Genomic DNA, 13,525 nt, shown 5'->3' on the forward strand with positions numbered 1-13,525 from the left:
AGGTGAATAAATTCACCAAAAATATGAATATATTCATTATATAAATTCGCGCTAGTGTAAACGCTTGATGCGATTTCTATAAATCTCATCATATTTCTTCACATGAATAGTTTAAAGCCACCGTAAAACAACTCATTTTATTAACTTCAGTTCCACGCCACAAGCTTATAATTGGATTTTTCCATTGGCTAGGCATTATGTTCCCTTCTGAGTGTCTGTAACATATTTTATTTGTGGAAACAACGAATGATACCAGTTGTTGGTGTTAAATAGTTCAAATTTCAAAAATTAGAAAAAATAATTCTAAATTCATGTTTATATCAACAAAATGATGAAATGTTTCTCTAGTGGTTTTTATACTGCACGATTAGCATGATGAAATATAATGTAAACACTCTACCTATAGACACGTCAGTAACGTCCAACACCATCCAAAAAAGCGGAATTATTGGATGAGTAAGCACGCTATTGCAGGATTTACGAATCATCAAATAGAAGTATCCAACTTAATCTTATAAGATTAGGATAATGGGAATAAACCATATGTATGTTTGAAAATTGATACAGCAATTGCTGCAATATGCTTAACTTACCAAAAAATTAACAGCTTCTTCCATATCCATGATGCTGCTCACTTATCATTTGGTTCAAGTATTTTTCCACAGAATGCCGCAATTTTTCTCGATCGTTGCTCAAACAATTAAACACTTTTATTTTCAAACAAAAACTTGATTACAATTGCAGGAATATAACACAACTAGCTCGGATTTGTCAACAGTAATTGAGCGTCTAGTGCCGTCAGGCGGATATTCACACACCCACTCTTTGTTTATACACTCAGTTTTGGATTCACAAATTGCAAGCTATCGCTTGTGTTAGTGCACAGCACGATACACTTTTCACACGCAAAAGGCGTAGCCTAGAACTGTGTGATATCACTTCAGTCAACTTTACAGAGCAAATTAGGACCGGATTCCGATGGAACCGTAACCATATTCGATTCGAACCGCTTGGAGAAATAATTTACCAAGACACACCCAGCAAATGGAAATGAATTTGCCTTGTTTTTGATGTTGAAAATTGCAAATCGCAGAAAAAACAACGACGAAAAGAACCTTCGAAATCACGAACTGACAGTTGGCGTAAAGATTTTTCCTCTTCCAACGTGTAACTTTCACAGGGCTGTGCACTATAGGGTTGCTGTTGCCTAAGCGTTACACAAGCGAAAAGCGTTACAGCTTTTGTTGTATGTGGACCTTGTAAATTTCGCAATCTGATCGAGATCGACTTTTCATTCTGCAACCCGAAAGAAATCGACTTCTGCATTCTCAAATTATCCCGAGATTCAAACCCATGCGACATATGCAAAAGTGGCAGCATTGCCTTACTCAAACAAACGCCAAAATAATTCATCCGTATTTGTGAAACTATTTACTCTCTATCACATTACTTGGTGTTATTAAAATACTTTGACCACCTATTTCTCACCGAAACTTAACTATTTTTTTATGATTTTCCAAGTATTTCCACTAAAACTTTATCAATAATATAAAATCACTATCATACACAATTTTGTTTCGCCTCAACGCAATTGAGCCACTTTTACATATGTCGATTGGGTTTATATTTCGGATGGATTTTACAAGTCGATCTCGTTCGGGTTACAGAATGCAACATCGTGCTAATTCCGAATCCGATCGTGTTCCGGAATAAAGGTGATTATCACGGTACGAAATGTCTCATATTCTACAAAAAAGAGTAATTTATAACCCAATTTTTGAGCAGTGTTATCAAGAATATTTTGTTTTTGTACTAATGTATATTTTTATATAATGCGTTCCAATCATCGTACCTAGATGCTTCGAAGTTTATTACTATGAATGCGAAAAAAACTATTTTACTTTATTGTATATCTGTTAAGGAAAATACATGTGAATAACTGAGCTCCGTAGGGTATGCCATTTAGCTTCAGGATTCCCAAATACTTCTTACCTCTGCTACGGCTAATACGGAAAATGGGCCCACTTTCGGTGTTGTGTGCTCAGATGAACTGTCAGGTCGAGCTCGAAGTTCGTTCATCGGGTTACTATGACTATGATGACCTGTCCATCATGTACTGAAACAGGATATTTTTCTCGACTCGACAGCAGTCTTCATAAAACATACGCTGCGCTGTCCTCGAGTTTGATTTTCATAAGCGTGCGTCCATAATAAACACGTGTACTCTCTTGGAACGAAATGTATCAAACTCATTGAATATGAGAGCGGGTTTGTAACACGGCACAGAATTCTGACACGAAACATCGCTTTTCACTTGTGTGATGCGCGCGTCATTTTATACACACACACACACACCCACATAAAATTCTAGCACCCGTTTGTCTACGGTCGTCTAAATAAAGCATAAAGACAACAGCGCTGCATCCCTACCAACCGTATGCGCTTGGGAGAAGAAAAATAAATCAACAAATAAAGCAAAGGAGACAACCAGATTCGAGCGCGTTTTAGAAACGAGTTGTGTCAACATGGTGTATGAACACGGTGCAGTAACGATGTTCGACCCTTAGGCTAGGCGCAAATTGAGAAGCGTATAGCGCTCGTAAGCTAACACGAGACGACAAACACGACTCATATGTACCACAAAAGAAGCGTGGCGGTGCGCATATTGAGTTTGATGTAAATGCCGTGCCACTCGCATATAATTACTGATTCACACAAAGTTTCGCGATATATTTATTCACTAATACAGCCATCCGACCGGCACAACCATACAGCCAGACTCACAGCGCTATATGATTGTTCACCAATCCGCCACCATAGCCGGCACAACAAGCAAGAAAAACTGTGGTCCAACCACAGCGTCACGCGAGTCGTGTCTCACGAGCGCTCCACAATCTCGCGTCATCTGGCCAATTTGCGCCGTTCTATTTGTTTTCATTAGCCACAAAAACAGGTGCTATATAGCGGCAAGTTACTCGCGCTATACGCGTCTTAATTTGTGCCTGACCTAAGGCAAGGCGCAAATTGAGAAGCGTATAGCGCTCGTGAACGAACACGAGACTACCAACACGACTCATACGTGCCACAAACGTAGCGTGGTGGAGCGCATATTCAGTCGCAGTTTGGTGTAAATAACGTGCCACTCGCATACAACATCTGATTCATACAGATTTGCGCAATATATTTATTTACTAACACAATCACCCGACCGGTACGACCAGCACGAGAAACTGGGGTTCAGCCACAGCGTCACGCGAGTCGTGTCCCACGAGCAATCCACACTCTCGCGTCATCTGGCCAATTTTCGCCGTTCTATCTGTTTTCATTAGTCACAAAAACAGGCGCTATATCGCGGCAGGTTACTCGCGCTATACGCTATACGTCTCAATTTGCGCCTGGCCTAAGGCCACAGTTTCTCGTGCTGGTCGTACCGGTCGGGTGATTGTGTTAGTAAATAAATATATCGTGCAAATCTGTGTGAATCAGACATTGTATGCGAGTGGCACGTTATTTACACCAAACCGCGACTGAATATGCGCTCCACCACGCTACGTTTGTGGCACGTATGAGTTGTGTTGGTAGTCTCGTGTTCGTTTACGAGAGCTATACGTTTCTCAATTTGCGCCTAGCCTTAGGCAAGGCGCAAATTGAGACGCATATAGCGCGAGTAACTTGGCGCGATATAGCACCTGTTTTTGTGGCTAATGAAAACAGATAGAACGGCGCAAATTCGCCAGATGACGCGAGATGGTGGAGCGCTCGTGAGACACGACTCGCGCGACGCTGTGGCTGAACCACAGTTTCTCGTGCTGGTCATGCCGGTTGTGGTAGTTGTGTTGGTGAACAATCATATGCCGCCGTGGGTTTGACACTGTATGGCTGTACTGGTCGGGTGATTGTGTTAGTAAATAAATATATCGCGCAACTCTGTGTTAATCAGTAATTGTCCAAACTGCGACTCAATATGCGCTCCACCACGCTACGTTCGTGGCACGTATGAGTCGTGTTGGTAGACTCGCGTTCGCTTACGAGCGCTATACGCTTCTCAATTTGCGCCTAGCCTTAAAGTGAATGGTGTTGACAACACAAAATTTTCTTCTATGTTTCGGTACATGTTCATTTGCCAGAGCACATGTCCATACAAGGAGTGAGAGTTCAATTGAGTGCAGAAAACTTGTTGCACATCAACACCGCGTTGCACTCTAAAGACTACTCGATAGTGACCGGAGCCGAGACGAATTGTTCGTCTCATCTTATAGAATAGACCCCAATATTTCCTATTTCCTTTGAAACCCGGTAATGATTCTAGTGAAATGTAAGATGAGTATTCTTCCGAGACAATTACCGTATTCACAGCCTCATATCAGCTGTCTTCGCTGCTCTGCTATTTGTTGAACTGAACAGTGGTACAGAAGATATATACTGTTACGCTGAAAAGACGATATTGTGTAATTCACAATTTGGCTCTTTTTCAGCTGAAAATGTTAATGAGTATATATATTCTGTACCATTGTTCAGTCAAACAAATAGCAGGGCAGCGACAAAACACTTCAATCCATTTATAACAATGCAAATAGTTCGGAAAAATTTATAACCACTGTAGTTAAAACAATATTCATTCATAAAAAATGCGTTTTAATCATACTTAACAACTAAAATGAAGCGACAAAACATAAGACCGGCTTTAAAATGTGGCAGGTAAGCGCAGCCTATTAGGCAATGGAGCCATTTTTTCCGTCCGAGTCGATGAGGTTCGTCTCATCCTATCACAGGATATTTCGCCACTGCTTTTCCTCTCCGGACCAATTCAATCGAATGCGTTTTTCGCGAACTTCAGCCGCCCCTTCAGATGCTTTAGCGTCAGCATCGGGACCTTCCTGGTTCTTTTACCGCCTATCCCCTGCTCCACCAGCTGAACTGTCCGGGAACTGACGGACAAGTTCAGATCGTCCCGGATCTTTTTCGAGACCTTGAAAAGATCTTTGTTGTAGCCTCGCTTTATGGCAGAGTCATCCTTCGCGGTCGTTTTTCTTGGGCGTTCAGCCGTTTCGGATCTTTTGCGGTCGTAGAGGGCATTAAACACGAAGGATTGGATCGTCCCATATACTCTGCGATTTCCCGTTGGCTGCTGCCTGCCTTGGAAATTTGCGGATGACCATCTACTGTGTTTCCGTGCAATTTCGGATTGCAGAATGCAAAAGTCGACCTCGAACGGATTGCGCAGTTTCAAAACCAATCTGCAATCCGTTCGAGATACAAATCCTATCGACATATGCAAATGTGACAACTTCCTTCCTTCTTTGTTTTTAAGAGGCTTTAAACTTTTAAGTTCATTCGCCTCTATGTGACAACTTTGCCCCGACTCGAAACTAACGTCAAAAGAATTCATCCGTTTCCATGGAACTATTTATTTCACCAGATTAGCAGGCCATAAAGCAGTTTGTAATTGTTTATATTTGAATGGAAATTGTAATAAAACGGATGAATTCTTTTGATGTTATTTTAATAGTCACAACACGTCGTTCTGATCTTTACCCAACTATTTTTCCTTGAATTTCCTAGTATTTCCGCTAAATTTTATAATTAGTATATGAAATCACGATCAAACACAACTTCATTAAGTTTTTGTTTTTAACACTCGCAGAAAGTGTGTTACTCTATCACAGAGAGTACAAAAAAATGATTTTCGTTCATAATTTCTATTCTAAAAGCGTTATTCCACCCGGAAACCCATAAGTTTCGCTCCATAGAAATGAAAAACGACGCTGAATGTCGTCAATATCGAAATGCATGGCAAGGTTGTCACATTTGCACAACTCGATTGGATTCAAGTCGAACGGATATAAGAATGCAAAATTGCGTTCCGTTTGGGTAATTTTGACTCGATATGCTTTCAAACGATTGACGATTGTTTCAGGTGTATACTTAATAAAATAGCAATATCTACTACAACGAACACAAAAGTGTTATTCGGGGAATTCGATTTTATGCAACGGCCGAAGATCCTTCCCAATAACATACATCACATGTCATATGAAATTTAATAACTTTATTTTTATAGTGTTATAAAATGATGAGATATTAAACGAAACGAAAACTTTAAGAAACCTGGAACCTAACGCTTTCAATTACAATTTCAATTGCACTATTACACTTTATTTTACAGTATTCAGTATTTTCACTCTTCTCAGGATAAAATTAGATTTCAGCTTTTTCTTAACCGTTTGAGTGCGAAGCAAATTTTGAGAGCAAATGTCAAAAAAAGGCGGATGAGTTCCGGCATATTTTGATGGATTGGTAGATGAATGCAAAAACCATTGAAAAATGGATGAGCAATAAGCAATAGAATCTAGATTTTTTTTTCAATTTGTACCCCCAATATGTTCTACGACATTCCACGCTCTCCATTCTGTCAATATGTAATTCTAAATCTTCCCGCTGACTTTTTTTTATTTATTCAAGTTGATACTACAGTCAGTGGTTTTAATGCCAATTTTAGGCGCGGTCATTTAGTTTGTTTAGAGCGTCATTAAGGACAAGTTAACATTTTTTGCTTGGCAAATTTTGATATGTAGTGGATTTTTGTTGTCCAAGCGGATTTGCTTCCGGAGGGGCAAAAGGTCAATAAAAATTATTACCGCACTCAAGCGGTTGAACCAGTTTTTGCTTTCTCTGTTAGTACGTTCTTATTCAGCCTTTTGAATGTGGGCTTCAGATATATCACTGAATTTAACAGTTCATCGGTTAGTTCGAGGGTTTCTTGCTGTTTGATTACATTTAATGTGTAAAATATTGCACGTATGAGCATCCCTAATAATCCAAGACAATTTGAACATGACTAAACTGAAACAAATAGAAAATTACTCACCTGAAGCATTCAGACTAACAAAAGTAATTTGATAGAACCTATAAGTGTGTTGAATCGTGTATTCTATTCAGCTAATGATGTTCTGAATATTTATTTATCAAAGTTAATAACATCATTTGATATGAACTAACAACGGTACACACACATTAAAACGCGATAAATCGCATCAGCACCAATAACAGCATAAGGAATAGATTCAGTAATCATCATCCTGGTAAATTTGTGTTAACTTTTCATGACACTCCGGCGGACAGACGCGACCAACGATTAGACTCTGCACAACCCACACCGTGGAAACAATCCGCAGTCCATAGCTGGAGCCTCTCGATTTTATTTCCTCGGGAAATTCCTGATCCGTCAGCATGTATCCGCTGAGATTCGGGGTGAGATCCGGCTCTGATTTGATAATTCGAATTGTTCCACCGGCCATTTTGCACACTTTACTCCAGAAATCGGTGAAATCTTTATTCATGCTGGCAATGTTCACACAATAACCTACGAAAGGATTTTTAGTTGATCGTTGCTCTACTCCTCGGCCACAGCTCCAACGAATGTAGCGATTCTCAATCAGAGACCAGCCGGCAGGTAACGCAAATGGTTTCACGTCGAGAGATGTCAGCGTTCTGCAGCATTCGATAATCCATTCGTGGGATACAGCCTGGGGTAAGACAAATGAAGAGCATTTTGATGACAATTTACACTTGTTGATCCTTTCATGGCACTCACCGGTATATCTACCGCCAGGCACTGTACATATTTGGCAGTGGCACAAGGATGTGGTGCAATCAGTTTACAAGCCTTATACTTGCTTTTTGGAATGTCTTCAAAATGTCGATACACTTTTCCACCACCGGCTTCAATTTGTTTCCTAAGATGATCCTTAATAAACGGTACAGTGCTGAACTGAACATATCTGTTCTTCATGTCGCCTTTATCCATATCCTTAAAGAGTTCCAGGTGTTGAGAAACATAAAAATAAATATATATTTTGAGCACAGGTGCTACTCACAGCGCTTACGGTCATCCCCTTTGGGGGAATGGTGCACGTTAAAATGAAATGCTTATTTTTGAATAGAGTCTTACAGCACGGTAGTGGACCCAGCAGATCATCCAGCTCGTGTTCGTTGCCCAAGTATTTCGCCACTAGGTACATCTCTGTACAAATAGAAGATTTGTATATTCAAAAAATGGTATTCATTCACTTAAAATGGAAAAAAAAGTATTTACTTTTTATTTCCGATTCTTTCTCAGTTTTTTGTAGTTCCGGTTGAACTCCGTCCACAGATTCGATCCCAGATTCAGGACTGTTCGGAATGGGTACATTTTGCTCGACGATGTCCGAAATGTCACTGCATTCTGAGGTGTTCGCCGATGCCTGTACTGGTTGGGTTTTGCTGAAATGGTGACCAATATCATGCGATTAAGTACAAGCTTAATTAAGTGGGGTTGAAAAAGGGTAACTAAAATTTTTCATCATTGAGAAAAATGGAAAAATAGATAATTTAATAAAAACTCTGTAGTCATGTCCAAAAGGACTGTTGAGTCCTAAGTGAAAGATCCTGGGCGACTACCCGCCATCGCATTGTCCTGATTTTATCGATTTTTTCTATTGCGACTTTAGCGTCATCAGTCTCTATCTATCGCCGACCAATGCTTGCAAATTTCGTTTACGCTCCTTAACTCACGCTCACCTTTGGCATTTCTTGGTGACACATTAAGCGAAATTCTGTATTTGCGATCCAGGTATGAACCTACCAAATTTGGACTATTACTGTATGCTGCTACACACGAATTCCTCTTTGATCGAAAAGGATCCCTATACCATTCGGGTCATAAAAAGTATATGTTTTTACCAATATTTATATTATTTCTTTCAAAGTAATTCCTCATTATTACCCCTTGGTTGTCTAATCTTCTCGTGAAGAAAATGATATCCAACTGGTTGAATAATCTCGCTCGTTGGGCCACTCTTCTCCGGGTCCCTGCCGGATACGAGTCGAACATCATCTTTGCAGGGTTGCTATGCAGCATTCTAACAACATGTCTATTGCACTCATGAATCCTTGGCGACTTTCTGAATCAGGGTGTCGCCTTAAAAACCGAAAAAAATCCCTGATATTCCAGTAATTTTTCAGAAAAATTCCAGGTGTTGTGATCATATAGTAATCAAATTTACTACTAGTGCTGTGGTTTATCATCTGCGTGCTCTGCAGAAAATGATTCGAAAACTTAGTTAGCTAGAACCAGAGCTGCAATTTGTCACTGTCACTGCATATACTAGGGGGCTGTCCACATACCACGTGGACACAAAAAGCACTATATTTTAGACTCCCCCCTCCCCATCCGTGGACAAGTGTGGTCATTGACCAGACTCCCTCCCCCTGTTGTCCACGTGGACATTCCTGAAAAATTTTTTTATAAAAAATTACAAAGTAAACACCTCGATTGCACCCCTATTCCATTTCATATTTATTTGATGTTAGATTTTATTTCTCAGAAAGGACCGTTTTTTCACTTACGCGAATAAGAAATTAGGAGTTCAAGGATTTAGAGGCGAATGAACTGAAAAGTTTAAAGCCTCTTTAAAACAAAGAATGCCAATAGGGGTTCAAGGAAGTATTCGTAAATCATTTGCTGCCTTTTTTTGCATCGAAACCACCGTGTTACTACAACAGAATAAAGCATCATTTCATTAAAGTGGGGCTTCGATTCTGGACTACCCTGCTTTTTTACCAGTTTTCATCCCAATCGATAACTTATGTTGATTGATCGCACGAAGAATAGAACTGCCAAAGAATAGACAGTATGCGAGTTTCATTGTGCTTAAGAGCAGCTACCTCTGCGTGGAGTGAGATTCAAATTTCCACATGCCGTAACTTGGCCTAATACGTTGTTTGGATTAGCTTGGATAAGCTTGTTATAATTCGTGCGAAATTTGTTGTTGATTTTGTAAAGAAATGACACGTAGTGTATTAATTTTTTTAAACTGCTCAAATTTCAATTCCTTGCGAAAGTTTACATTTTTTGAAAAAGTAATGCAAGTGAAAAATTAAATCTTTGCGTTCCTATGTCTGTTCTCAGCCACCAAACCTTCTTTACCGTGCAGAATTCTAGTCAAAAACCAGGACCTTATTTTGAGGGACTGTGTCGAAAGATGGCACACGAACGAGAGTTTTAGAATATATTTTTTATAAAAACAGCATTTCAAAACACATTATTACACATCATCTAAAGTTCACAACGAATTGAAAAAATCTCGTTTATCTTTCATTATCATACAAATTAATCTTCAAAAAAATTAATCTTCACTGCTCTTTCAAGTAAAAATAATTCCGACCAGTATGGCACCCATGTCCAAATTGAAGACGACCACAAAGGGTTAATATGCAACTATGTATCTATATAAAGATTATCATTATTTTGAAATTTTTATACAATTTTGGTACATAGTCATGATTTGCAACTGGAGTATGCATTTTGCATGATTTATTTTGAAATGAAGAAAATCCTCTGACACCAAAACTTGAGCAAAACGGTTCAAGGAGAATGATGACGGTCCACGAGCAGGAGCTCCAGTCATACTGACTTTTGGAAGAATGTTGTTTGGACCGATTAGAGTAAGTTTGAGGTTAAAAAAAACACAAAGAAATGACAGCCTGAAGTCTGAGCTATACTTAGGAGATTTGGTAACTTATCAAGAAGCTCTTGATCAACATGATAAATCTTCACAAACTGCTTTATGATTAGTTCTCTGACATCAAATTGCTAGATTATTTACTTCCGTAGCAATTTCATTTTATGCATCTTCAAAAACCACGAATTCTACCATTGTGTTCACACTAACAAGTATTTAAATAAAAATTAGACAGCTCAAACTTTTTATTGTCAAATACGCAGAACAAGCATGATAGGGAAGTTTGAAAACTATTGAAAATGAAAAACAGATTTCGTTGATTTTTAAATATAGATGTGAATGTGTTTTTCTCAAATATTTATTTCACGTATCCACGTGGACATTGGCTATACCCCTACCCCCCTCACCGTGGACAATCGTGGACATTTTCGTAACCCTTACCACCCCTAAAGTTGTCCACGTGGTATGTGGACAGCCCCTAGGGTCGATCAAAAAATAAGTATAGTGCTCAAAAATCGCGGAAAAATTTAGTTAGGACAAAAAACAAGGTGATTTTCGTAATCTACCTTTTATTTTCTATTTTTCTACATAATCGCGTAACGTTCGATGCATTTTTCATAGCGTGGCACGAATTTTTCTATTCCGAGCGCAAAGTGCGTAGTGTAAGAAATCGAAAGAATTTAGCAATTTAATTTCAATATCGTAAACGATCGAAAGAAGGACAGAAGAAAAACACTATACGATAAGAGCGAACCGTGTGTAAGATCCTAAAATAACAATCCTATCGGGAGCGGGTGCAATAAAACCTGGTGCAATAAAACCTAGTAGAAAGGAAAGGAACCGAAAACAATCGCACACATTTCTTATCGCGTTAGGCTCCGTTGCTCTTAGAATGCAGTTATGGATATCGTATGTTTTGAAATACAGATAGCGATAGGTAAAGGACTTGTATGAAAAGAAGCAAGGACGTTTATAGTCTTCTCTTTCTTTCGCACGTTAGACTTAAATTTAGGGTAGATTTAGGATAAACTAAAATTGTATAAAAACCCAAGGTTCTCTGAATAAAGCAAGTAGTCTTTGGAATCGTGTCTTACGATTAAGTAGTCCGAAACCACCTCCATTGAATCGACTGACGAGAGTTCTTCAGATTCAAGTCTTCCAACGTTCGCAGCAATAGTTGTATAATTTGCGCTCGGAGTTCGTGAAGATCTTGTACTCGTTGATCCTCCCGCTTAGTTGATGTTCGATATTTTGATCAGCTCCCGTTCGTTGCTCGTTCCGTACGGAATTAGTGCGAAGGCAGTCAGTTCAATTTATTGAAAGGAATAAGTCTGATTAGCTTCCGTTCGTGGCTCGTTCCGTAGGGAATTAGTGCGAAGGCAGACAATTCAGTTTATTCCAGGAATAGGTTATTTCTCGTGACGCTTTTCTTCTACTTCAACTTTGTAAATTGCCAATCCAGACTCAGAAAGGTTGATTCCTTCGCTCAACCGAGTTTGCGTATTGGGCAACTTTTACATTTGGTGGCTCCAGAGAGGAGGAGCCTTTCATTACCAACGAACTCATAAGTGCGTGCTCATCGCCATAAGAATGAGCAAAGGGCCAGTTGGATAGAGAACCCAACAGGATTAAAAGCTTAATAGAAGCTTATGCGCGTGCTCAACGCCATAAGAGTGAGCAAGTTGGATAAACAAATCCAACAGGACTAAAAGTTTAAAAGGCCTTGTGAAAGTGCAAATCACCTTGAAGTGAATAAGTTGGATAAAGAATTCCAACAGGACTAAAAGTTTAAAAAGCTTTCTGAAAGTGTGCTAACCTGAAAGCGAGAAAATAAATCTCTCAAGCTTAAGAAAGCTTAAAAAGGCTCAACGCCTTGAAAAGTGAGCAAAGTGTAATTACAAACAACTGGAAACGGATCCTGAGAATTATACATTATTTCAACGGCTGAGTATCTTGAAAGCAACACCATGATACGTTTCGTGGAAAATCAAAACGGAAATTGCCGTTTGTGCTCGGAACCAGACCATAAACAGGATATGGTTGAATGCGACGATTGTGACCGATGGTTCCACATCGGTTGTGTTAACTTAACGGTCGCGCCGACAGCGGAAGAAAAATGGATCTGCCCGAAATGCGTGCAGATCCAACAAAGATTAGCATCATTGGAAATATCTGCTCGGAAGAAAGATGAGCAGATAAAACAACAACTGGATGCAATGGACAAATTAATGGCGACTATGAAAGGCCAATGCTCAACGTCATCCTCGGGCCAAGTAACAAATCAGCCCACGGATCGATCATTTACCCAAACAGTGAGTATGTCTAGTGACTGGACTATATATTTAAAGAGGCAATCATTGACGACCCTACCCAGATTTTCTGGCGCATCAAAGGATTGGCCAAAATTTAAGAAAACATTCCATGATACAACGGCAGAGGGATGTTTCTCAAATTTAGAGAACCTCAACCGCCTGGAACAAGTTCTGAAAGGGGACGCGTATAAAACCGTCCAACAATTGATGATTAACTCAGAGAATGTTCCGAAAATAATCGAAAAGCTGGAAGAATGCTTTGGAAGGAAGGATCTTGTATATAAAGAACTTCTGAACGACCTGAGACGTATCAAAAAGGACAGCCGAACCGTAGTTCCGGATATATCAGACGCACTAGATAACATGGTGGTGAATATGGAGGCGCTGGGCCAAAAGGAATATCTACGTGATCATCGTTTAATAGAGGAAATCATAGAGAAGCTGCCATACACGATACAAGTGAAATGGGTTGAAGTGATCCAAAGCAACACTTCGATCCCAACACTCAACGATTTGAATAAGTGGTTATTGCCACATTCAAGAATAGCCCGTATGATGCAAAAGTCTAATAACAGTGTGTCGACTACGGAAAGGAAACCTCGAGTTAATGTTCATCAAACTATGAAATGTGCACTTTGTTCAGCCAGTCATAGGCTATTCCAATGTAAGAATTTCAAACAAATGAAAACATTGGAACGTAGAGAGTTTTTG

The 13,525-nt window shown here is 39.4% G+C and overlaps 2 protein-coding genes across 2 annotated transcripts in view; both read right to left on the minus strand.

Annotated features, from left to right (window-relative positions):
- Positions 1-1,146, minus strand: part of LOC129777928 (probable basic-leucine zipper transcription factor J) — a 46,431-nt gene extending 45,285 nt beyond the window's left edge. Inside the window, exon 1 of the mRNA XM_055784521.1 lies at positions 594-1,146. Within this exon, the coding sequence (XP_055640496.1) occupies positions 594-623 (30 nt within the window). The 5' untranslated portion in view covers positions 624-1,146. The remainder of the gene's footprint in view (positions 1-593) is intronic.
- A 5,028-nt stretch (positions 1,147-6,174) lies between these two features.
- Positions 6,175-13,525, minus strand: part of LOC129774854 (titin homolog) — a 35,694-nt gene continuing 28,343 nt past the window's right edge. The window contains exons 5-8 of the mRNA XM_055778868.1: positions 8,096-8,262; positions 7,878-8,023; positions 7,595-7,810; positions 6,175-7,526 (exon numbers count right to left, since the gene is read on the minus strand). Coding sequence (XP_055634843.1) covers positions 7,065-7,526; positions 7,595-7,810; positions 7,878-8,023; positions 8,096-8,262 — 991 coding nt within the window. The 3' untranslated portion in view covers positions 6,175-7,064. The remainder of the gene's footprint in view (positions 7,527-7,594; positions 7,811-7,877; positions 8,024-8,095; positions 8,263-13,525) is intronic.

This window comes from Toxorhynchites rutilus, chromosome 3 (genome assembly GCF_029784135.1).
Source record: "Toxorhynchites rutilus septentrionalis strain SRP chromosome 3, ASM2978413v1, whole genome shotgun sequence".
Classification (NCBI taxonomy): Eukaryota; Metazoa; Arthropoda; class Insecta; order Diptera; family Culicidae; genus Toxorhynchites; species Toxorhynchites rutilus.